Source organism: Dendrobium catenatum, unplaced genomic scaffold (genome assembly GCF_001605985.2).
Source record: "Dendrobium catenatum unplaced genomic scaffold, ASM160598v2 fragScaff_scaffold_1456, whole genome shotgun sequence".
Lineage (NCBI taxonomy): Eukaryota > Viridiplantae > Streptophyta > Magnoliopsida > Asparagales > Orchidaceae > Dendrobium > Dendrobium catenatum.
In genome coordinates, this window is record NW_021319918.1 from 225,306 (window position 1) to 248,362 (window position 23,057).

At 35.4% G+C, this 23,057-nt stretch overlaps 1 protein-coding gene across 1 annotated transcript in view; it reads right to left on the reverse strand.

Moving 5' to 3' along the window:
* Positions 1-23,057, reverse strand: part of LOC110096028 (kinesin-like protein KIN-14L) — a 77,209-nt gene that overhangs the window by 43,007 nt on the left and 11,145 nt on the right. The window contains exons 6-11 of the mRNA XM_028700141.1: positions 12,560-12,691; positions 12,182-12,363; positions 6,061-6,222; positions 1,189-1,280; positions 297-448; positions 12-185 (exon numbers count right to left, since the gene is read on the reverse strand). Coding sequence (XP_028555974.1) covers positions 12-185; positions 297-448; positions 1,189-1,280; positions 6,061-6,222; positions 12,182-12,363; positions 12,560-12,691 — 894 coding nt within the window. The remainder of the gene's footprint in view (positions 1-11; positions 186-296; positions 449-1,188; positions 1,281-6,060; positions 6,223-12,181; positions 12,364-12,559; positions 12,692-23,057) is intronic.

Sequence of the window (23,057 nt, forward strand, 5' to 3'; positions counted from 1 at the left end):
AGTTAGAGGACCTTAACATCAGCCTGCAGCGTGAATGAAACCTTCCAGGCTTTCTGAACTTCATTAAATAGTAAAATGCACTGATCATTGGCATCCTTAAGAGCGGACTTTAGTCCAAAAACTTCCTGTTTTAGAAGCTGGACCTCCTTCTCTTTCTCATATAGCTCCTTGCGTGAGTCATTTGCCTATAGTCAAATGACATTAAAAACTAAACCTGGCTAATAAATATTTAAAAGATGTTTAAAAATAAATAATAAAGCACATAAAAAAGTATAAGAAAGAAGCAATATATTCACCGCATCTTTCCATTTCTTGATTGTATCTCGGTTTCCAAGGCTTAGCTCTGCATTTCTTGCCCTCGCAGAAAAGTTAAGGGCACACTGTGTTTTTGCTAGGTTTGAAGAATTAGGACAAACATGAGCAATTAACAACGTCTTTGAGCTACCACCTGCAAAGCAAAAAAGTAACAGGACAAAGGCAGCCAATGGTTAGTATAAAAAAATAAACAGTAAAATATAAAAGAATGAATATTGATCATTTAAAAAAAAAGTAAAAAAACAACACAACATATTTGAATTTCCCAGTCATTTGTTTTGTATTTTAGAAACAACAATTGAGATAAATGGCAAATACACAAAAGAAATGCTATTGACTATTTCCTAAAGGACACAAAATTGGAGTATTTAAGCAGTAGAAAATCAATATTACTATTATCTTATCTTCTAAGGACAAGATTCCTAAACAAAGCAGTTTATACCACTATAAAGATGCGCTTTAAAAATCACATGATCATCCAGGAATCAAACTATAAGTGTTTCAGACCAGTTTACGTGAAATTATTCAGCAATAATTAAACAAAAAAATACAACATCAAAAACATCACCGGCTGAATAATGCCCATGAGTAATGACAGACTGCCCGAACAATCTCCCAAAACAAGCCTAAATGAGATGGCCACCTCATGTTAATGAAGTTTGTATTTTGATGGTAATGCACATAAAGAGCATGTTAATCAAGACATCAGTTCTGCATAAGCTGCCACTACATCAGCACATTTATTTGGGAGATTGGTCAGGCAGCGTAGAATTACTCTAACATCATATGAAAAGTAATAGATAACACAACTGGGGGCATAAAGTTTAAATTAAAAGAAATGGAAATGAAACCAAAGAAGAGATTTTAAGTTACCCATAGAATCAGCAAGTACTTTGGTGAGCCTTGAGTTCTCATATGGCACGGTTTCCTTCTTTGATGTCAAGGATGATAAAACATCCCCCAATCTAATTCCCAGAAATAATGATGTGAGAAACATTCAAAACTACAAAAGAATCGGACAAAAAATTGCTGTCAGAATGCATAAAAAACGCCAAATCAGTAAAAGACAAATAGATCATTTTCCTAGTATTAGCTTGCAGAAGGTTTAGATTAAAAAACCAGAAACAGTTATTGGTAAAAAGTTTTAATAAATATCAGTAATTTTCCACAAGCATGCATATGTTTCATAACTCAACCACTAGGACTTGCACATGAAGTTAAAAAGCTCCACTTCCAAATTTAACATAAAATACGAACTGGGAAATGCTTCAGCCTAAGGATGATAGCATAATGAACTTTGTTAATGAAGAATTAACGGTCAAATCAACCCATAAATGAGGTGTTAACATTAAAGAAACATCTTCATGAAACAAAGTACTGCAAATCTAGGACTAATTTACAACAAAAAAATGCATTGCTCAATAGAAATAACTAAACAAGCAGGAGACGTATTGATGAGATCAAAAATAAAAGATAGAGAGGGTAAGCCATACTCCCACGCTCAATGAACAAATTAATGAATTTTTTTAACTGACACACTCAATTATTTACCACAACAATGACACTCTAAAATGGATAATGAAGAAAGTACATACATTTTGAATAAACATGAAAATTTTCTCAAGGTAATAGGAAATTAAGAAAATAAACTAAAAAAAGCATTGCAAAAAAATGCAAGCACACACAAAGCAGTGCGAAAAACAGGCAATGCAATTTTGGTTTGTTTGATAGACACTGAGCAGGACGCAACCCTCCCCCGGGAATGGCTCGTCCATCGTTGTCAATATAGCGACAATTTTTTTTCCAAGCAACATAGAAAATAATAGCATTGCCAAACAAAGTATATTTCGAGAACTGAAATCATAAGCAGAAAGCAATTCAGTAAAGTATGATGAACTTTAAATTCAACCTTAAACCCCAAAGAGGGAAGTAAAACTATCTGTTGACCCGCAAGACTGAAACAAAAAAAAAATCAAATCTTACCTGCTCTGCCGAACCACGTCGCTTCCCACGTCGCGCCTCGCACGACTTCCTCTGTCGTCGCCACTCCTCGCACGACTCGACGTCGCATCCACCACAACGCTGCATGACGAGCCCGCGTCGTTAAAAGGGCAAAGGGATCGAGGCCTTCGGCCTCTCCCCCGCTCCAATTTCCCGAATCCTCTCCGAACTCCCGCTCTCCCTCCGACCCCGTCGTGGCTGTGCGACTTCGCTCTCGTCGACGACTTTCCCCTTATGCCGGATCGGAAGTCTCAACATTTTGATCGGAAGAAACGACTGAAGCTGCCGCCTCCTCCCTTTGTCCGATTCCCTCCTCTCCCGATCCCAGTCTCTCCTGCGAGCTCGAAGGCTGATCGGCTCCGCTCCTTCCCCGACTTTCCCTTCCGGTAGGATCGGAAGTTACGGCTGTTTGATCGGAAGTAGCGACGGGACTCGCTCGCTGTGAAGCTAACCTTCTCCCCTTCGGCGGCTTCTTCGTGGCTGTCGAACTTCGCTCCTTCAAACGACTTTCCCTTCCTGTCGGACCGGCAGACCGACATTTTGATCGGAAGCGAGACAGAGCTCGCTCGGCCGTGAAGTTAACTTTCTCCAGTCCGTGCTTCTTCGACTCCCGCGGCTGGTCCGACTTTGCTCCTTTGACGATCCTCCCTTGCCCCTGGATCGGAAGTTAGACGTTTTGATCGGAACCTGAACGGGAGCTCGCAAACCGTGAAAGTAACTTTCTCCCATTCGTGTTCTTCTTCGGCCAACCCCCGTAAATCCCCAAACCGAGAGCAAGGGGGAGGATTTAATTAATATTTATTAATATTAATTATATTTAATTATTATTTAATTATAATTATAATTAATTATTTTATTATAATTAATTAATAATTAGATAATGTCTTCAAATTCAAGACACGCCATTAAATATTAAACTTACTAGTGGGTCAAGTTTCAAATTTTATTATAATAATTTTATCAGCCAATAAGCATGTTAAAAAAACAAAGATTATCAAGCATCATATTGACACATTCAGTTGATCGTATGATCTTGAAACTTCTTGAAATCATGTGTGTAATTGTTAGCTTTCAAAGAGCCAACATGATTTTTATGGGGGACAGAAGAGAGTACTTTCAGTTGGCAAAGCAAGCAGCAGATAATCAATAACAAGACATGTAGCCCTCATCAAAGTCTTACATTCTTAATGTGAGGCTTCTCAAGAGAAAAGTATTGTTTAAGGATGTTGCAATGTTATACGCAAATTTTATATTGTGGATGGCTTCCCAAATTGCAGTTCAACTTGATCCTTGACCCAAGAAGCCTCCTTAAGTATGTATTCCCTTGTCCACGGGGACCATATAAACCAGAAGTAAACCAGCCTACGGGAGAAACATGCGAAGGTTTTCCGCCTCCTGTACGCAGGAGCCGACCGCCCAGGTTTGACGAAGCCGTTTTGGAAGGATTTTTGAGGGAGTTATGAGGGAAATTTGAATTTAGGGACTGTTTAGAGATTTCCTTTTGAATTTTATGCATTAAATAGTTGGTTTTCCTAGGGTTACGGCATCTTGAATTTGGCTGAAATTTGATACCTCTTAGGTTTAGGTTTCCTTTGGGCTCTAGCAGCGTCTAGAGAATCGAGAGAGATCGATCCTCTCGAATTGAGGATCACTTGTATTTTGTTTGTTTTTCTTCTGTTAGTTGATTTTTCTCAATAAAGTATGTTGTTTTCTTTGATTTTCCTCTAGTTGTTGAATATTCTAGCATATTATGTCAAGATCATTATGTTTCACTTAAGATCTTCAGGTGTTTCCTATCAAGGACCTATCGGATTTTTTTGGAAATTGGGATATTATGTGGTTTATGGGAGCATTAATTAGGGTCACTAAACTCAACACCTACTAGATTTTAACTGGTATAGATACAATAACTATGGCACACTAGGTTACACCATACGGAATGGGCGCCTTTGCAAATCATGGCCTTTCTTGATTTTAGCACTCCTCTCACATTTTAAGAAGAAAGAAGGAGAGGAGGTGGCTCTAAGCATAGAACATATTTTTGCATATGTTTTAAACATTATTTTTCCTTTTTGTTAACTTATTATTGCTCTCCATTGTGGGAAGATTTTCTTAGCCCATTGAAAGAGAGATGATATCCTTTTATTAGGGATCTGCACGAGAATCCCAATCCTATATTCATAATCTGGCATCTTTTGATTTTAATATTGTTGTAGTAGAAATGAACTTTAGAACTTTGAAATGAACTTTTAAATGCTTGCTAAAGTTGTTGTGGATCATATCATAGCGGTTGCTAATTTCAAACATGGCTTAAATGCAGGTAATCTCTGTTGAGAGCATCATTATAGCAACTCGAAGGGTTCTTCGCATTGCAGACGAGGGCAAACACCACCAAGAACAACTTGTTTCACTCTGGTGATTCACCCTCTGAGAAGGTAGATTTAACTTGAAATCAATCTTACATAATTAATTTTACTGCCTCAATTTGTTATGGCAAATCGGGCAAAGTTATGTACCACATTATAACTGCTTCAAGATCTTGTAACTTTGGCATGTGTGAGGCCGTTTAGTTGCAAGCATTTTAAAATTCAATGTATTCAAAATACAATGTAAAGTAAAATTATATATTTCAAATAGTGTGTCGGTGTTTGGTTGCTTGTAAAAGAAATTTAGAAGTTTAACTATTTTGTGTTTGGTTGCTTGGAAAATAAAATCAATATTTGAAATACAACAGCAACCGATGGTGGTGTGATAGGAAATACTTGAGTTCGCAAGTAACCTAAGGTAATACTTGAGTTCGCAAGCAAACCTAGTCGAAATTAGCCCAAAACAGTGAGAAAAACTGCTGTCCCAGCAGTTGAACAGCTACTTCACAGCAGGAAATGCACCCAAACAGTGAAAAGTAAGGAAAAGAAACAAGGTTTTCACTAATAGATGCAAGAAAACAAAGAAAGATACAACGTTCTTCGATTGGAGAGGAAGAACCACTCTCCAAAAGTCTCTAGCAAACCCTAGAGCCCAAGCACACACAATGAGATCTCAAATAGCTTTTCAAATTCCCGATAACCCTCATTCCCTCCTATCCCCCTGATTAACATGAAAGGAGTCTTACAAATTACCTAATTACCCCTTAAATTCAAATCTTTCACCCCAAAAATTGCATTCAGTCCATCATGGGCCCCATAGGAGTTTCGCCCCCCTCCCTGGCTCTTCCGCTACCTGGAGTAAACCAGGACCAGCTGGACCGATCCAGCCGGCCCCTCCTGGGCCGGCGGCATATCAGTTATATAAGATGTTTATCACTTTGATAAATTTTTCTTCATAGTTATCCTACATCAATTTTACATGCACTTCTTATTAATGGGTACTTCTCCCTTCATTCTACATCACAAACCAACCAGTCAAATATCTTATTTAAGATGCTAAACTGGTCATATCACTAATATAGCCATATCCCTCTATCCTTTCTAATTTTATCACATATATCCTAACATTTTACTTTTTCCACACTATATTTAGTTGTCAATAACTTATATTTTTCCCTATACTCTACTCTATATAATTTAGTCATCCAATATACAAAGAGAAGAGATACAAAGCAAGAGACAGCAACAAACAGCCTGGATAACAAATAACAGCAAATAAAGCTTGATTACTTGCTTGCATGTCAGGCACTTAACCTTATTTTGCATCTTAGAATAAAACAAGCATTATGAAAGAGAGAAGACTACAGCAAAAACTTACGCAGAAAGTGACTTTGACACATGTAGAAGCTCTGTGACCTGATCTCCACTGGTATCTTCAACAAGAAAGCATTCACTACCAGGCAAGTCTACAAGAGAAAGTTTGCTATAGACATTTTCCCTTGTGACCAAATTAGTATAGAATATATGGATGGTGACAACCCTATAAGCAGTTGAAAAAAGATATGCATTAAAGAAAAGATTAATAACCGCTGAATATACTAACTGAGCATTGATTTTTAACTTATAACATGCTCCTTTAAAGTTTAGTTTTTCTGACATGGAAAAAGTTTACAAGAAATAGAGGTAGAAGAACTGCTATATAACATAGACTTTTTGGTATGCTTCTCACAGAATCCAGTCAGTGAATGCTGAGGTATAAATAAGTGGATAGCAAAAAACTCCAAACTGATGCAAAAAGAGGCTGAAGACAAGATGTTCCAACTAAATAGAACTCCACTTTCACTATGCTTGACAGTGTTATTAATTATAGACGTGATTTTCTGCATTTAGTTGAGTGATTCTAATGAAAAATCATATAGTAGTATTGAGGGGGACAAAATGGAGAGAATATGCAATTTCTTAGCTCCTTTTTATGAGATAACTTATTCATTTCTAGCTCAAAATATCCAACTGTAAATATCTATTTCTCTTGCATCTCTACTGCTTATGCAGAAGTGGGCATAACTACATAAAAAATGGCAACTTGAATGTTTTCCAAATTTGCAATGTATTGATAAAAATTTCGTGTTATCTTAGTAATAGCTATTATTATTGATCACAGATATCAATTTAACTTTATTAAATGGTATTACAAGAAACTATATGGCAATTATTGTGTTTTTTAAATTAAAAAGGTTAGGGATAAGTTATATTCATTATTTATAACTATTCAAAAGTTGGCAAGCATGGTTCAAAGGATAGTCATTAGTAGCAACATAAATTTGTCCAAGTGATATGAAAAGACTTTATGCAATAATTATAAAATCACAATTTCCATCAATAATTCTATTTAAATAAATACAATTATGTGTTTATGGATAGTTTAATTTCTACAACTCCTTTTTTCCCAACTTATTGATGCATGCTTTGAACTCCACGAACATAATTTTGGTAAATTCGAGGAACAAATAACAATGACCAAGAAGTCTTAACTTGAAATTTATCTTGTTGCTTAATAGAAAAGTCAATTTAGATATCTAAAATTTCTGGAAAGATAATCGGTACATAGTTCCTAAAGTCTCAGCTATCGCTCATGATGTTCTGTGCATCTCAATTTCTACAGTAGCTTTTTAAAATGCATTTAGCAATAGCGGTGGAATACTGGATTAGTAACGAAGTACATTAAAGCATGATATTACCACAGTATTAATAACGAATTGCATTGAAGCAAGCTATTATCGAATCATTGGTCTGTGCAAAAAAATGGTTATATGGAGAACAAGGTAAGACATCAATTAACTTGAAATAGCATTTTTATTTATATATTATATAAATTTGTTTGAAGTTTTTCTTGCTTTTTTTGTAGTTATAAATGATCCTAAACTTGGCTTTATCATAGAGAATATCATGAACTAAAACGTTAATCATAATAAAAGCGAAGATGGCGATAGTTCAATCAGCAGAGTTGTGTAGTTGGAGAGGAATTTCTTACGCAATTGTTGTGGAACATAAACTTGTTTGAGATATTTGTTTATGGCGATAGTTCAATCAGCAGAGTTGTGTAGTTGGAGAGGAATTTCTTACGCAATTGTTGTGGAACATAAACTTGTTGTTGGCTATATGTAGAACTTTTAATAGTTGATGTTTGTGGTAGGCTCTTGAGTTTTCATATTTGTTTATGGTTTAGGAATCATATTTATGATATATCTATGCTCGCTTCATTTATTGGATGATTGCCCGGTTGAGCCATTCAATTGGGAGCTTGAAGTCAAGGGAAGTTGTCAATCATATCTACTCTTCAATTTGATTTGTTTGTTCATACACTTGAATTTGACATCTAAGATCTCATTTCTCTCAATTTCCTAAGGATCTTACCTTGTGCAAATCATATGAAGCTGGGAAGGAGCTTGAAGCACTTCTGCAAATATTCATTTCAAAAAATGGAGAGTTTGTTTCTCAGCATTGATCGATAGGTTTTAAGATATAGGGTTAAGATCTCTTTTTTTATCCAGAATAAAATGCAAATTATTAACTACTCTTCCGTCACCTACACCAACTGGTCCAACATAGTCAGCCCACAATCCATCGAAGATTAGCTCAAGCAAGACATTTCTGATGTTGTGAATGGTATGAAATAAGTGTTTTTACTCGGTGGAATTATGACCAATTATTGCTGCTTATCAACTTTCAATCATTTTCAAAACATCCTAAAACTTCTAAAACTTCTGTAGTTCAAAAAAGCAGAAGCTGGTAGTAGAAAACTATGCCAAACATATATCTAATGAATTTGATGAAATTTGTTTACTGCCCATGGTTTAAAAAGGCATTTGAGGCATACGCCTCAAGCCTAGCCTTGATTCGAGGCGCAACTTGGATCATGGCTTAAGCCTCACTGGTTCGAGCAAGGCTTAACACTTTTTTTTCATTGATGCGTACACCTTAAGGCAGTTTGAGGTGCTGCCTCGTTTCAATTGTTGTTGCTTTTTTAAAAATTTGGACAAATCATAGCTAATAGATTTAGGGCTGCTTAGAAACTTGTTCAAGAAGTCCCTTCACCTCTTTTGGCAGCTCTCAGAGAAGGTAACAATCGCTCGCTCATGTAAATTGCTTCGGCTTCACCTGCTTCAACTTCGCTTCTTCATGTCAAGTTGATCTCTTTGTAGCAAAGGTGACAATCCATCTTCCCTTTCGACGTTGTGTTGGCTTCGACTATTTTTTGAGAAGTAGAATTTTGAAAGTTTTGTTCCAATAGGAACTCGTAGAGAACGTAACGATCTTTCAACCTTTCTAGTGTTGCTTTGGTTTCTCTTGCATCATGTGAATTGTGAAGGTAATGAGCTTTTTTTCCCTTTCGACCTACTTCGCATGATTTATGCGATGTTGAGTTTTTATTGTTTTGAACTATTTGATAAGGTGTACAAATATTATTTCAAAGTTAATTTTAATTCCATTTATGCATTTCTCAATAGCACTTGCATGTGCCTAGCAATACTGAAATATAGCTTTTGCATATTATTTCAGTAGTAGAAAAATGCTACAAAATTATACTTAGATAAATTGATTTTCCTATAATTAGATTTCAGAAGTTATGCCACTATTTGTTCAAAACTATGTGGAATAAAAAACTCTTTTGCACAAAGCGGAAGGGCCGCATAAAAACCATAAATAATTGATGCTTTAAACTGCATCAAAAGTACAATTCTTGAAATTGGTTCTCCCATTTTTAAGATGCACTATTGTGTATTTTAAACCTACTTTAGCATGAAAATTTGATATCTTTAGACTGAATATTTATTTTGAATCTTGTATTTCAATAGCATTTACTTTCAAACAAGTCAATATGTTTATAATTTACTTAATTTTGTTTCATTTTTATGAGTTATTTATAATTTTTTAATACTTTCTTTTCCCATTTTGAGGCTTATGCCTCGATCTGCCTTGAAGCTTACGACTAGCCTCGCTTCTACAAAATATCTTGATTCCTGATTTCGACTTTTTAAACCTTGTTACTATCTAAATATGGAAATGTGCAAAAGTGCACTTTACTAACTTTTGCAACTCCTGCAATTGGCTTCTAGAGCGCAATGAGGTTCTTATCATAACTGTCCCATCATACTTCTATTTTATTTCTAATAAAGCAGTTAAAAGACCCCACAAAATTTATTGGCATTTTATTTATACCTTCTGTACAACATTGTCTAGCTATTAAATAATCTATGCTGATTTATCTTGTCACCTCGTAATTGCACATTTAAGCAGCTGGCACATTGTTTGGAAGTCATTGTACTTCTCATTACGTGACCATGTTAATATGTGCAAAAACCAGGAAGAGAAGAAAATAATCTAGAATATATTATTTATAAGTCTAAATGACACCCAAAATGTGTCCAAAGACAGAGAAGAAGGCTAATATTGAAGAACTAGTCAAAACAAGTTTTCTTGAAGACTGAGATGTTTCAAAGAGGAATCATGCTGCTGTTTTCTGAACCAAGAACTAGAAATTGCTGTTATTAGTGGCTTCACAGATTGGAAGCAGCTTTCTTGATAGCTGGAAGAAGAACAGCAGCCCCCAGGCCTTCTTGGAAGGGATTCTTGCACTGTCTAGTCAGCAGGAAAGGGGACTGTACGGCTGGAAGAGGGATAAACAGCAATGGCTGCGGCAAGCAGAGAAGAAGGGCTGTCCACACCTAGAAATGGCGGCGGCAACCTGAAAGGGGGCAGTCAGAAGCAGGCCAGCAGGAAGAAGTCTTAACGCCTTCTTGGAACCTGCTTGGAGTGTTGGTTGAAGGAGGGAAGGAGTGGAGGTGTTGGAGCAGTCAGCGGCTGTGGCTGAGAAGGGGCCGAAGGGCGTCTGGAAGGAGGAAGGGAGGTCGGGCACCACCTGGAACTCCATGATACAGAGAACAAGAAGAGCTATGGCACTCTTTCTAAACACCCAAAATCTGAATTTTAGGATTAAGGAACCTCTATTTATAAGCTTTCAACTAGTAAATAAGGAAATAAAAATAATAATAATAATAATGCTACTTAAAAAATAAAAAGGACAACATATTAACTAATAAAAAAAGAGAATATAAAAGGTGGGGTCCGGTTGGTTTTAACCCAACCAGCCAAGCTTTACATTCCTACATATGTCTTATACATTGTCTTCGCAAAACAGACCTATCTTACTAAAGAGCACGTCTGAAAATTAGAAGTGATGTCTGTTAATGTTTTTCTGCTTTTTAAGCTGTGTTAATAGTTGTCACTGCTTATGACTGATTTACATAAATAGACTTTTGTGTCTTTTTTTTCATTTTTAATGAAGAAAAGTTGAATCCTTCTGAGTTCTCGACCTTTGCAATAACTGTCATAGCAGCTCAGCCATGTTCCTGAAGCTTTCATTGCATTTTGGAAAGTTGTTAATGATGATAAACAGAAGTGATTCCTGTGAGCTCTCATTTATTTATGTGAGCTCTCTGTTGTTTAACTGTTTGATTTGAATTGTTTTGAATTTTTTTCTTAGTGCTTCAATTGATTATTTAAACTTTCTTAATCTGACCTTCAGGTTCTTGACTGTGCAAGATTTCAGGCAGCAGGGACTAAGATGAGGAGAAAAAATGTTGCTTAAAGCAATTTTTTTGGGTATTTTGAGAAGTTTAACATAATTCAATTTAACTTTCAGATTCTCCTGAAATTTTTGTATGTTTCAAAATAATAGTGAAGTACATACTGCAATATAATTTGTGTTTGTTATAGCTGCTAAGGTAGTAACTTGAGGGTGTATAAAACAGTCAAATATGAATAGAGCTGTTTCATGATGTAATAAGTAAATTAATCTATGCTTAATGATAGGGTTGAACTATTTCAGGTTGTTTACACATCCAGGTTGCAAGGTCAAAATCATAAGCATGAGAGCTTAAAACAGAACTTAATAAGTAGATTATGAAGGTGCTTAAAACAGAAATAAATAGTAGATTACAAAGGAGCAAAAATATTTATATATAAAAAAAAAAAAGTTGCCTCCCCTCCCCCCACCCAAAAAAAAAAAATTTATGGCTCCGCCACTGCCAAACCCAGCCCGAAAACTCATTTTGACACCCCTAAATCAAAAACATTACAAGACAAGTTGTAACAGAATTTGGCCTGTTCCATTATCTTGGATTAATGATAAAAATGTAGTAAGATGAAGAGGCTCATTTCATATTTACAACAAAAAAACCAGATTTATAAACTAACAGTAAGATTAGATTAGTTTACCTAAGTTGACAAGAAAATCCTAAGAAAGTGTGATGAGTAAGGGACTCATAAATATGCATCATGGACCAAAAGAAGCGTTCAAGAAGTTGAGTGCAAACAAGAACAGGGAAAATAGTCTGAGGAGATAGCCGCATATTCAACGTAGATAAAAGCATGCAAATTAATAAATCCACAACGAAAAGCACTAGAATGACAAAAATTTTCATACGAACATAACTTACAAGTGTGATACATTGGCTTTCAAGGAGTCTGCACCTCGATTCATTAGTGCTTCTTTTAACATTTGTGAAAACTCTATAGGATTATTAACATTTTGCTGCACAAGCTCCACAACAGAATCTTGAAGGCCCATCCGAACTTTTGTTGAAATGCTGCTCTTACTGTTAACCAGCAAATCTCGAACCTATTAATGAAAATAATAATAATAATAATAGGCTACAGTCAGAATACAAACAATTAGCATTAAAATGAAAATCATAACGGTGAAAAAAGTTTACAAGCCCAACCCATTATCACAGTCTGTGGGAAGCGGAGCAGTAGATGCTCCAGGTAAACAAGGCCTGAGGAGGTATAGTAGCAAGAGAGTTAAATATATATACCTGCTCGTTGTAGAGGTCAAAGGCAGTGACATGAAATTTATATTGGCATGTTGAAGTCATATCCATATTTGATAAATCAAATAATTCCTCAAAACTCCTTTGATATAAACCACGTTCCTGACTTGTACCTTCCTGTAGAATCATGGCAAAGCGCAACAACTAATAAAACTAAACTTTACAACGAAAACTAAATAAAAATGAACTAAAAACATGATAAATCGATTTCAACAAAAACAAGAAGTAAAACGCCTAGCAAAATACCAATATTTAGGCAACAAAAAAGGTAAGGCATATACTCAATACATCAATAGTAGAATAGTCATACACAATAGAGTGCTTGAATAAGAGTAATGTTGCTAAAAAAGACAAAAGCTTAGTTGTTAGGTAAAATTATTGAAAAATGGCCAAAGTATCTCTTCATTTACATTTTAAGGCATGATATTCTGTTTAGGGGACCAGTAAATAAGCTATCCCACTTTCAAATACAAGAGCATTCAACTTACTATAAATGATGATATACATACATAAGCAATATTCATAAAATTCACGTATATGAAAACCATATCATTACCAATATATACAAATGTTTGTAATTTGATTTGTTAAGTATGTATTCATCCGTACTAAATAGTTTCTTCATAAATAGAACATAATATATGAACTCTAATTTTTGGTTTTTAGCTGACAAAAATTATGAACAATATCGTGTGGATCTAGAGATCACTTAGATCATAAAGACTGCAGAAAAACATAAACGGCATAGAAACCATCAAGATATTCCATTATGCAGCGGAGAAATCCTATGTTGCAATTTTTGTGCAAATGCAAAGATTACAACAGTTTTTCTTAACGAGGTGGGGTAGGAGATGAGGTCGTGGTATCCCGCACACAAGCAATATATGTCTTTCCTGTTCCCAATCTAATCAAAGAAACTTACATCATTATGCACTAGGAATAAAGTACTCAATCACAAATCTTGCAAAGCAATTTTATATTTTGCAGAAGGCCTTCAATACTTTTTTCCAAGGATAATTTATTTTTAAAATACAAATTCTTGGCAATCACTAGTTTTAATCGACAAGCCAGGTCATCTACATATGGAGGTAGCTCGACAAGATTTATAATACAATGAATGTGTAAAAAAACTCAAGCAATAAGACCGAATTTTCAACCTGGTCTTCTGCAAGTAAGCAATCTCACTTGACAAGGTTTGAGGTAGCAAAGTTCAATAATTCAAAATACTCCGATAATAGGCATGGCGATTGCACATCCTAGTCGAAGGGCTTTACTATCAAATTTAAGCTCCCAATTTCAAATATAAATGTTTCAAATCATACCTAAATGATGGTCATCCTAAAAATAAGCCTCAACCAAAGGAGATCATATTATTAAAAAAGCCTTCAAATCTAAAACAAAACACTTTGGACTCAAATAATTTTAAAAATATTAAAATCTCAAAATATAAAATACAAGAATGCTCAAGCAAAAATGATCATCCCAAACTTAAAGAAACTACCCATTCATCCTCCATAATAATTTACTAACAACAACAATAACAATAACATCAAGCCTTTATCCCACAATATGAATTCAGCTACATGAATCATTTTTCTCCATTGTGTCCTGTTAAAAGTCAAATTCTCACTTAAATCTAAAAAATGTCATTTCAAATATATTCTAACCAAATTTTTTTAGGTCTACCTCTGCCTCTCTTAACATAGGTCAAATCTAATACATCTACTCTCCTAACCGGGTCAAATCTAAACATCTCTCCTAATCGGGACATTAGAAGGCCGACGTTTTGTTTAACCAAACCATCTAAGGCGACTCTCTCTAATCTTATATGCCACTGGAGCTACTCCAACCTGTTCACGTATATACTCATTTCGCATTCTATCTCTAATAGTAAATTCACTCATCCATCTGAGCATCCTCATCTCTACAACATATAACTTAATTTTTTGTTTCTCTTTTAATGGCCAACATTATGCGCTATAAAGCATTGCAAGTCTCACTACCATCTTATAGAAATTTCCCTTAAATTTGAGTGATACTTTTCTATCACACAACAGGCCTGATGTATTCCTCCACTTCAACAATCCAACTTGAATTCTACTAATAATATCCTCTTCTATTTCATCATCACTCTGAACAATAAACTCAAGATATCTAAAACGTATACTCTTACTAATGACTTGATCGCCTAAAGTATCCCCTCATTATATATATATAATTACACTCATCTATTCAGTTTTAGATCTACTCAAATGAAAACTTTTAGACTCTAAAATTAACCTCACATAATTCAAGTTTACTTTCAACTCCCTCTCTACTCTTATCAACAAGAAGAACATCATCAGCAAAAAGCATACACCGGGATATATCCTCCAACAAATGTCTAGTAAGAACATCCATGACTAAAGCAAAAAAGATACGGCCTTAAAGTTGATCCTTAATGTAATCCAACTGAAAACCTCCTTGTGTTTGAACAAAAATAACAACTCCTTCATATATATCATTAATGACTTGAGTATAAGCACTTTAACCCCTTTCTTTTCTAAAACTATCCATAGCACATCTCTTCGAACTTTATCATAACCTTTCTCTAAATCAATAAATATCATATGTAGATCCTACCCATGCTTCTCCATCAAACCTCTTATTAAATGTATAGCTTCCATAGTAACCTACCTGGCATGAATCCAAATTGATTTTGAGAAACATTAGTATAACATCATAACCTATGCTCAATAACTTTTCCCCAAAGTTTTAAAGTATGATGCATCAACTTTTTTTTTTTTATGACGCATCAACTTAAATCCTCTATAATTCGCACATTCTTATGCATCACCTTTGTTGAATCACCCAGTCAAGGGAAGGCCACATCAGCAATCCGTAGTCAGCAATCCGAGGGTTGCAGTTGGAGATATGTGGGCATCAATCTGAGGGCTGCAATTGGAGATTCATGGGCAGTAATCCGATGGTTGAAGTTGGAGATCCGTGGGCAATAATCTAAGGGCTGCAGTTGGAGATCCGTTGGCAGTAATCCAAGGGTTATAGTTGGAGATCCATGGATATGATTATTATAATTAATTGTATTAAATGTCTTCCCTCTTTCTATTTATTCTCCTATTATATATATATATATATAAGAATCTCTCTAAAAAATTTCTTCATTGTATCAAAGCCTAGGAAAATCCTAAGCCTTCTCTGAGCGCCGACGGCAAACCTTCTTCCCTTTCTTCCAAACCCTCAACCGGTGGTAACTCTCCATCTTCCTGCCGATAGCCTCTCTTCAAGCATCGGTAGCCCTTGCACAAAATTCATCTTCTCTTTCAATCAAGGAAACTCAACCATGACTATGTATAGCGAGATCTCATCTTCCTACCCAAATATTATCGATTTAAACATTGGAAAACATGGATCTGCAGACAACTCTTCTCCTCTTCCTAGACCATGGTGTGATCAATGTGCCAAACCAGGACATACAAAGAAGACATATTGAAAGATTCATGGAAAACCAACTAATTGGAAGGTAAAATATTAGCATAAGAAAGCAAGGAAAACTCTGTCAACACCACGCAAGATCAATACATTAAAGCTGAAGTTATTCCTTCCACCAAGGAGCATTTAGAGATGTTGAATTTGCTGCTTAACAACATCACGAAACAACAGTTTCCATAACCTGCTACTAGCCTACATCCACACTCAGGTATAAAACAGTCAAAACTTCGGTTTATTAACTCATGAGCATCATATCATATGACAGGAGACATTACACTCCTTTATCACTATCAACCTTATCATTCAAATCGAATAGTCACGATTGTTGAAGGCTCAACAACCAAAGTTTTGGGAACAAGTTCTTCTTTTATCACAGAAGCTATGATGGACTAAAATGCATGCAATAACTTAAAAAGAACTTGCACGATTTATTGATTAGAATAATAAAGATTAGAACTATTAGCAAATTAAACGACAAAATAAAATGTAAGAGCGGTCACTTCCGTTTGGGCTAAGTTGCACAATAAGTGCTTTGAATCATCAAAATAACATAGGAAATCAACAACATGCAAATATAATAGCTTTCAACGAAAATCCTTAATCTAACAATAAGATTAGAAACAAATAAAGTGCACTCAATCCCTACGTTTACTAAGCTCGGCAGAGTTTGACGAACATGATCTTCATGACTAAATCAAATCACAAGGAAGAGGGTTAGACCTTAAAAAATATAATAAGAGGAAGATTAGAAGACCTTCGTCAAGGATTGGTTGTAATCATCCACTGGACGATACTAAGTTGCTCTTCAATAGCCTCGACCAAGGTGTCCAAGATGCGCTCTACGTACTCTCTACGGTGTGATCGATGCGCGGGTTGACATCGAATAAGGCCGAGTGCAAGATGCAAACAAATCCCTGCTCGTCGTAGGCGAGGCCATAGTCAATATCTGGATCGGCCATTCATGAATGCTAGATGACGGTCGCTTATGAAGATCACTAGCAACCTTGAACTTCGTTAAAGAGAAAGAAGTTTCTCTTCAACTTGAAGTGGAGAGGATGAAGTATGGACGGCCAAGGGAGGAGGGAGAATAAGGAGTTTGTTTTAGATAGGGAAAGGGGGCCGACGGCTCTAAGGGGATAGGGGGAAATTAAGGAGGCTTTAATGCTTCCTTAAATTAGATACTTAGATTTGGAATGAGATAATTCATTCCAAATTAATTTAAATTCCAATGGGGAAGCATTTGGAAACTTTCCTAAAATTGATTTTATAATTTGGGAAAGATTTTAAATTTCAAATTGGGTGAATTTGAATTCAAAATCTGCCCAAATTATGGCAATCCAAAATAGGAAGTAAATCTAAGAGAGGGCGAGGGGCTAGGAGCCGGCGGCTTGCTTGGGGTTCGGGTAAGGGAGCCGGCGATGAGGTGGAGGTGGCTTGGAGAATTCGGTGTGGTGAAGAAGGGGTTTGGTGGTGGTGAAAGTTTGGACAAAGGTGATGGAGGGGGTGGTACGGTCGGTGGTGGTAGGGGGAGGAGGAAGGAAATAGATAGAAGGTAGAACCACGAACCCGACTCGTCTAGGTTTGTGGGTGTTGCACAATTCTCCCTCTCCTAGGGATCTCACTCCAATCTCTCAAGCTCTCGTGAGAATTCAAACAAAGAGAAGCAAAGTTTTCAATCAATCATTTATTAACTTGAAAAGAAGAACAATGGGGCTATAAATAGCCTCGTACAAAGACTCACAAAATAAAAAGGACGACAATGCCCCTAGGGCTTACATACGACCTCCCTTAACAAATGGGTACAACGGGAAATTAATAAAGCAAATACAATATGACATCATAAATAAGAAAATACATAAAACAACTCAGAAATACAATGACTCAATCGTGGACGTAGATCGACGGCCACGTCTCTGATAGACCTTCCACAATCTGATGTCCCCATCAAACTATCACTTAAATCGGTGCTTTATATGCCCAATCTTGAGTGCAATCTAATTTTCATTAGTAAATTGACTCGTGATAGTAATTGCTTAAAAATTTTCTCTAATAATGTATGCATATTTCAGGAACTGGATTCGGAGAAGAAAATTGAAAGTGCTGAGATGTGTTCTGGGTTATATTACATCAATACACCCAAATCCATACAAACCTAAATTGCTGCTCCTAAGAATCATCCTATTATAAGTCGCTTTGTTCAGAGTCAGTAAAAATAGAGAGATTATCATGTTGCACTATAGGTTAGGTCGTCCAAATTTCATGTAACTTGAAAAGTTTTTTTCCCATTTATTTAATAATAAAAATCCAAATTTATTCAAATGTGAAACTTGTCAATTTGCTAAACATACCAGATCATCTTACCTAATTGTTCCTTACCAACCTTCTAAACCCTTTGTCTTGATCCATAGTGATATTTGGGGACACTCAAAAGTTAAAAATATAAGTGGAGCAAGGTGGTTTATGATATTTGTTGATGATCATATTAGACTCACTTGGGTTTATTTAATGAAGGAAAAATCTGAAGTTAATAGGATATTCAAATCATTTCAACTAACGATTCAATACCAGTTTAATACAAAAATTCAAATATTAAAATCAAATAATGGGAGAGAGTACTTCCATTATATCATGAAAGAATACCTATCAAGCGAAAGGATAATCCTAGTGAGTTCATGTGTGTATACGCCTCAACAAAATGGGTAGCTGAAAGAAAAAATAGGCAACTCCTGGAAGTTGCCAGATCTATTATGCTTCACAAAAGTACCAAAATATATATGGGAGGAAGCCATTCTTTTTGTTGCATACATAAAAAATAGATTACCTACTCGGATACTAAAATTTTAAACACCTAGACAAACTCAACTCAAAGCATATCCTCATGTTCGGTTGAATATCATCAAACTTTCACCTAAAGCTTTTGGGTGCTCTATCTTGGTTCACATATATATCCACAAGATAGAAGCAAGCTTGACCTAAGATTAAAATAATGCGTCTTTACTAGCTATTTCCCGACAAAAAGAGGTTACAAATGCTTTTGCCATATTTCTAGGAAAGTATTTGAAACCATGGATGTCACCTTCTTTGAAAACAACCCATACTTCTAGTTTTGAAATTCAAGGGGAGAGTGAAGGAGAATTTTAAACTTATGAGTAGAATTCCTTATTATGCAACCAAACAGAGTCCAGTCAAAATCAACAAATATCACACTAAATCCAAACCACGAGTATTTCCCGAGGTATATCTCCTATATCTCAAACTCCACCTTCAGACAAATTACACCCACCCATAAGTCCTAATCAATCCCAACAAAAGAGCAGCAATTAAGGAACAACAATATATATACTCAACAAAAAAAAATCAGCATATGTAGAACAGTGAGACACATCTTTCACCATTCAACTCTACTTCAATGGATCCAACAACTGTAAAAGTTCATACAGAGGAGATAAATGAGAAAGTTCAAAAAGATATTGAGTCATCAAATGGCCAGAAAAAATCATGCACCTAGTATCCAATCAAAAACTTTCTCTCCTATAATAGATTATCATACACTTTTCAAATCTTTCTTACCAAGTTTGATGATGTACAGATTCCGACCAATATTCAGGAAGCTTTTAATCACCCAAGATAGAGACAAGTTGTTAAAGAAGAAATTATGACATTGGAAAAAAATTAGGCTGTGAGTGTACAAAACTCCTACAAGGACAGAAAGTTGTGACTTGCAAATGGGTCACTGTAAAGCATAAGATGGATGATAGTGTTGAGAGGTTGAAAGCTAGATTGGTTGCAAGAGGATTCACTTAGTCTTATGTGATTCTTCATTCCTTAGCACCAAATTTAGATTAGCTCCTACATCAACTAGATATCAAGAATGCATTCTTGAATGGGAACCTGAAAGAAGAAGTCTACACAGGATTCCAATGGGGATTCAGAAGTCTTATGGAAGGAATAAAGTGTATAAACTGTCGAAATCTTTGTATGGATTAAAGCAGTCTCCAAAAGCATGATTTGGAAGATTCTCAAAGTATGTAAAGGCCATGCTTTTAAACAATGTCAAGCGGATCATACATTGTTTGTGACGCAGTCAGAAAGATATAAGGTAGCAGTACTGATTGTATATGTGGATGACATCGTCCAAACTGGAAATGATATGGAGGAAATAATGAAGATCAAGCAGGCTTTGTCCAAGAATTTTGAAGTTATATACTAGCATCACTTAGATACTTCCTTGATATAGAGGTAGCTCGATCAAGCAAAGATATATTTGTTTTCCAACGCAAGTATACCTTAGACCTACTGAAGGAGACTGACATGCCGGGATGCATACCAGCCAGTACACCTATGGATCCTGAGAAGAAACTTCTTGTGGGAAAGCTTATATACCTCTCCACCACCGTCCAAATATTGGGTTTGTTGTGAGTATGATAAGTCAATATATGAGTAATCCTATGAAGGAACAAAAGGAGGCAGTATATCAAATCTTGAGATATCTCAAGAACAGTACTCCTCGAAAGAGAATATTATTTAAGAAAAATGAAGATAGGAAATTGATCCTTTCTTTTGATACAGATTGGGCAGGAAGTCAGGTTGACAGTCGATTGATCTTAGGATATTGTTCATTTGTGTGGGGGAACCTAGTGAGATGGAGGAGCAAGAAACAATTTGTTGTTTCTAGAAGCAGTGCATAATCTGAACTGAGAGTATTAGCAGTTACTATTTGTGAAGGAATTTAGATAGACAAGTATTGATTGAACTGGGAATAAAAATTGAATGCATGATAAAGTTGAAATGTGACAATCCATCCGCAATCAATATGGCCAAAGATCCAGTACATCATGACAGAACAAAACATATTACTATTGATAGACACCATATATCTGAGAAAATAGAGAACTCATAAATTGAATTAGTACATACCCAAACTCATGAACAACTTGTTGATGTTCTAACAAAGGCATTACCGGGCTCTCTACTTGATAAGTTTGTTTGCAAGTTAGGATTGCACAACCTCTACAACCCAACTTGAGGGAGAGTGTTGAATTATGCAGCCAAGGGGGAGGCCACATCATCAATCCGTGGGAAGCAATCCAAGGGTTGCTATTGGAGATCCGTGGGCAGCAATCTAATGGTTGCAAATGGAGATTCGAGGGATGCAATTGAAGATCCGTGTGCAGTAATTTGAGGGCTGCAGTTGGAGATCCGTGTATAGTAATCTGAGGGCTGCAGTTGGAGATCCGTGGGATATGATTATCATAACTAATTAGATTAAATGCCTTTTATTTTTATATTTTCCTAAAATATATATATGCAATAATTCCAAGGAATAGAATAGAATTTGAATTTTACTCTGAAAAATTTCTTCAACCTTTATTCTTAAAAATAGGAACCAACACACTCCACTCATCTGGCATCTTTTTAGTCTTCAAAATAATATTGAAAAGTTTTATATGCTAAAAAATTACTTCATCTCCTGAGCATTTCCACACCTCTATTGGAATATTATCAGGGCTAAAAGCTTTTCCATAATTCCTTTTTTAAGCCTCTCTAACTTTGATTTTACTAACACGTCAATATAAATAAAAATCTCTATTTTTATTTAGGTTGCTAAGGTTACTAAAGTCGATCGTGTTCTCACAATTTTTACTAAAAATTTTACTAATATATTTTATCCACCTTTGTTGAATATCCTCTTCTTATAAAAGCTTTTTTTATCTTCATCCTTAATGCAATTCACTTGAACTAAATAGTTACTTTTTGTCTTTGTTTGGCTAATTTATACGAATATATTTCACCCTCCTTAGTATCTAATATATTATATAAATGATTAAAAGCTAAATTCTTAGCATCTCCATAATAATTTATCGAGGATAATAAATTTAAGATAACCTAAGCACACAAAAAGTTAATGTCATATCAAGCATGCTATATGATCACTCTCAAAGATCTCATATAATAAAGACATGTCAAATGTCCTATGGCCAAATTTCTACTGCAAAATGACACCAGTAAATTACAATTACAGCCAAGACCCTCTGATTGAATGGTTCGTCGTAAAATGGCACCACCAAATTATGGTAGCAAATAAAGCCTAGAAGTTCCTTAATGGCTCAACCTCTTAAATTGTGAACTATATGATGCACTTGATATAGCACAAAGACTTTTGTTAGGTAAGCATGATTTAAAATTATCTCCTTCAACAAATATTCACCATAAGTTTACAAGGTTTTATTGGATGTCGCAACTCATAGTTATTGAACAGAACCCTTCAATCAAGTTGGGTCAACTATCTCGTCTCCTGAGTAAACCAGGATCCCGATCCATGACAACTCGTGACAACAAAATCATGTGATCTTGACTAGGTTTAGCATCACCCCCCCCCCCAAACCATCTATTTTAAGCCAAAAGCAAAATATTTTCCTCCTCTGTAAGCCAAATCGCTACGAGTATAAGATATCTATTTAACACCCACCTGCTAGCCTCACTCGAATATTCTCCCTCTTGTTTAGAAGATGTAATTAGCATGGGGACTTACGCCTACAAAAAACCTCGAACAAAATCCTAAGGAACAAACAAAATAAGGTTGAAATATAATAATGACTCTAAGATATCCAATTTCCTTTTTAAAAAATTTAACTCAAAATCACACTCTCACAAAAGAGCTTAGCGTGAATTTTCAAAGCCCAACATAAGCATTAAAAATAAACTAATATCCTACATGAATAATAATTCATTCTTATGAATGAATCTAAATCTAAAAGAATAAAATTATAATTGAATTTGACAACTTCAACCAACTCATAGGATTTTAATATAAATCTTTTAATATTGCACCTCCTCTATAAGATTTAACCATTAGATGGCATGTTGTTTATGCATTCTCCAAGCATAATTTTGAAGTTCAAAGAAATTTTGTAATACATGATGAAAGGCAAATGCTTATCATGTAAGCTTATTCTAGTGTTTTGAAAGTTTTCGCCGGGGAGAATGACTTAGC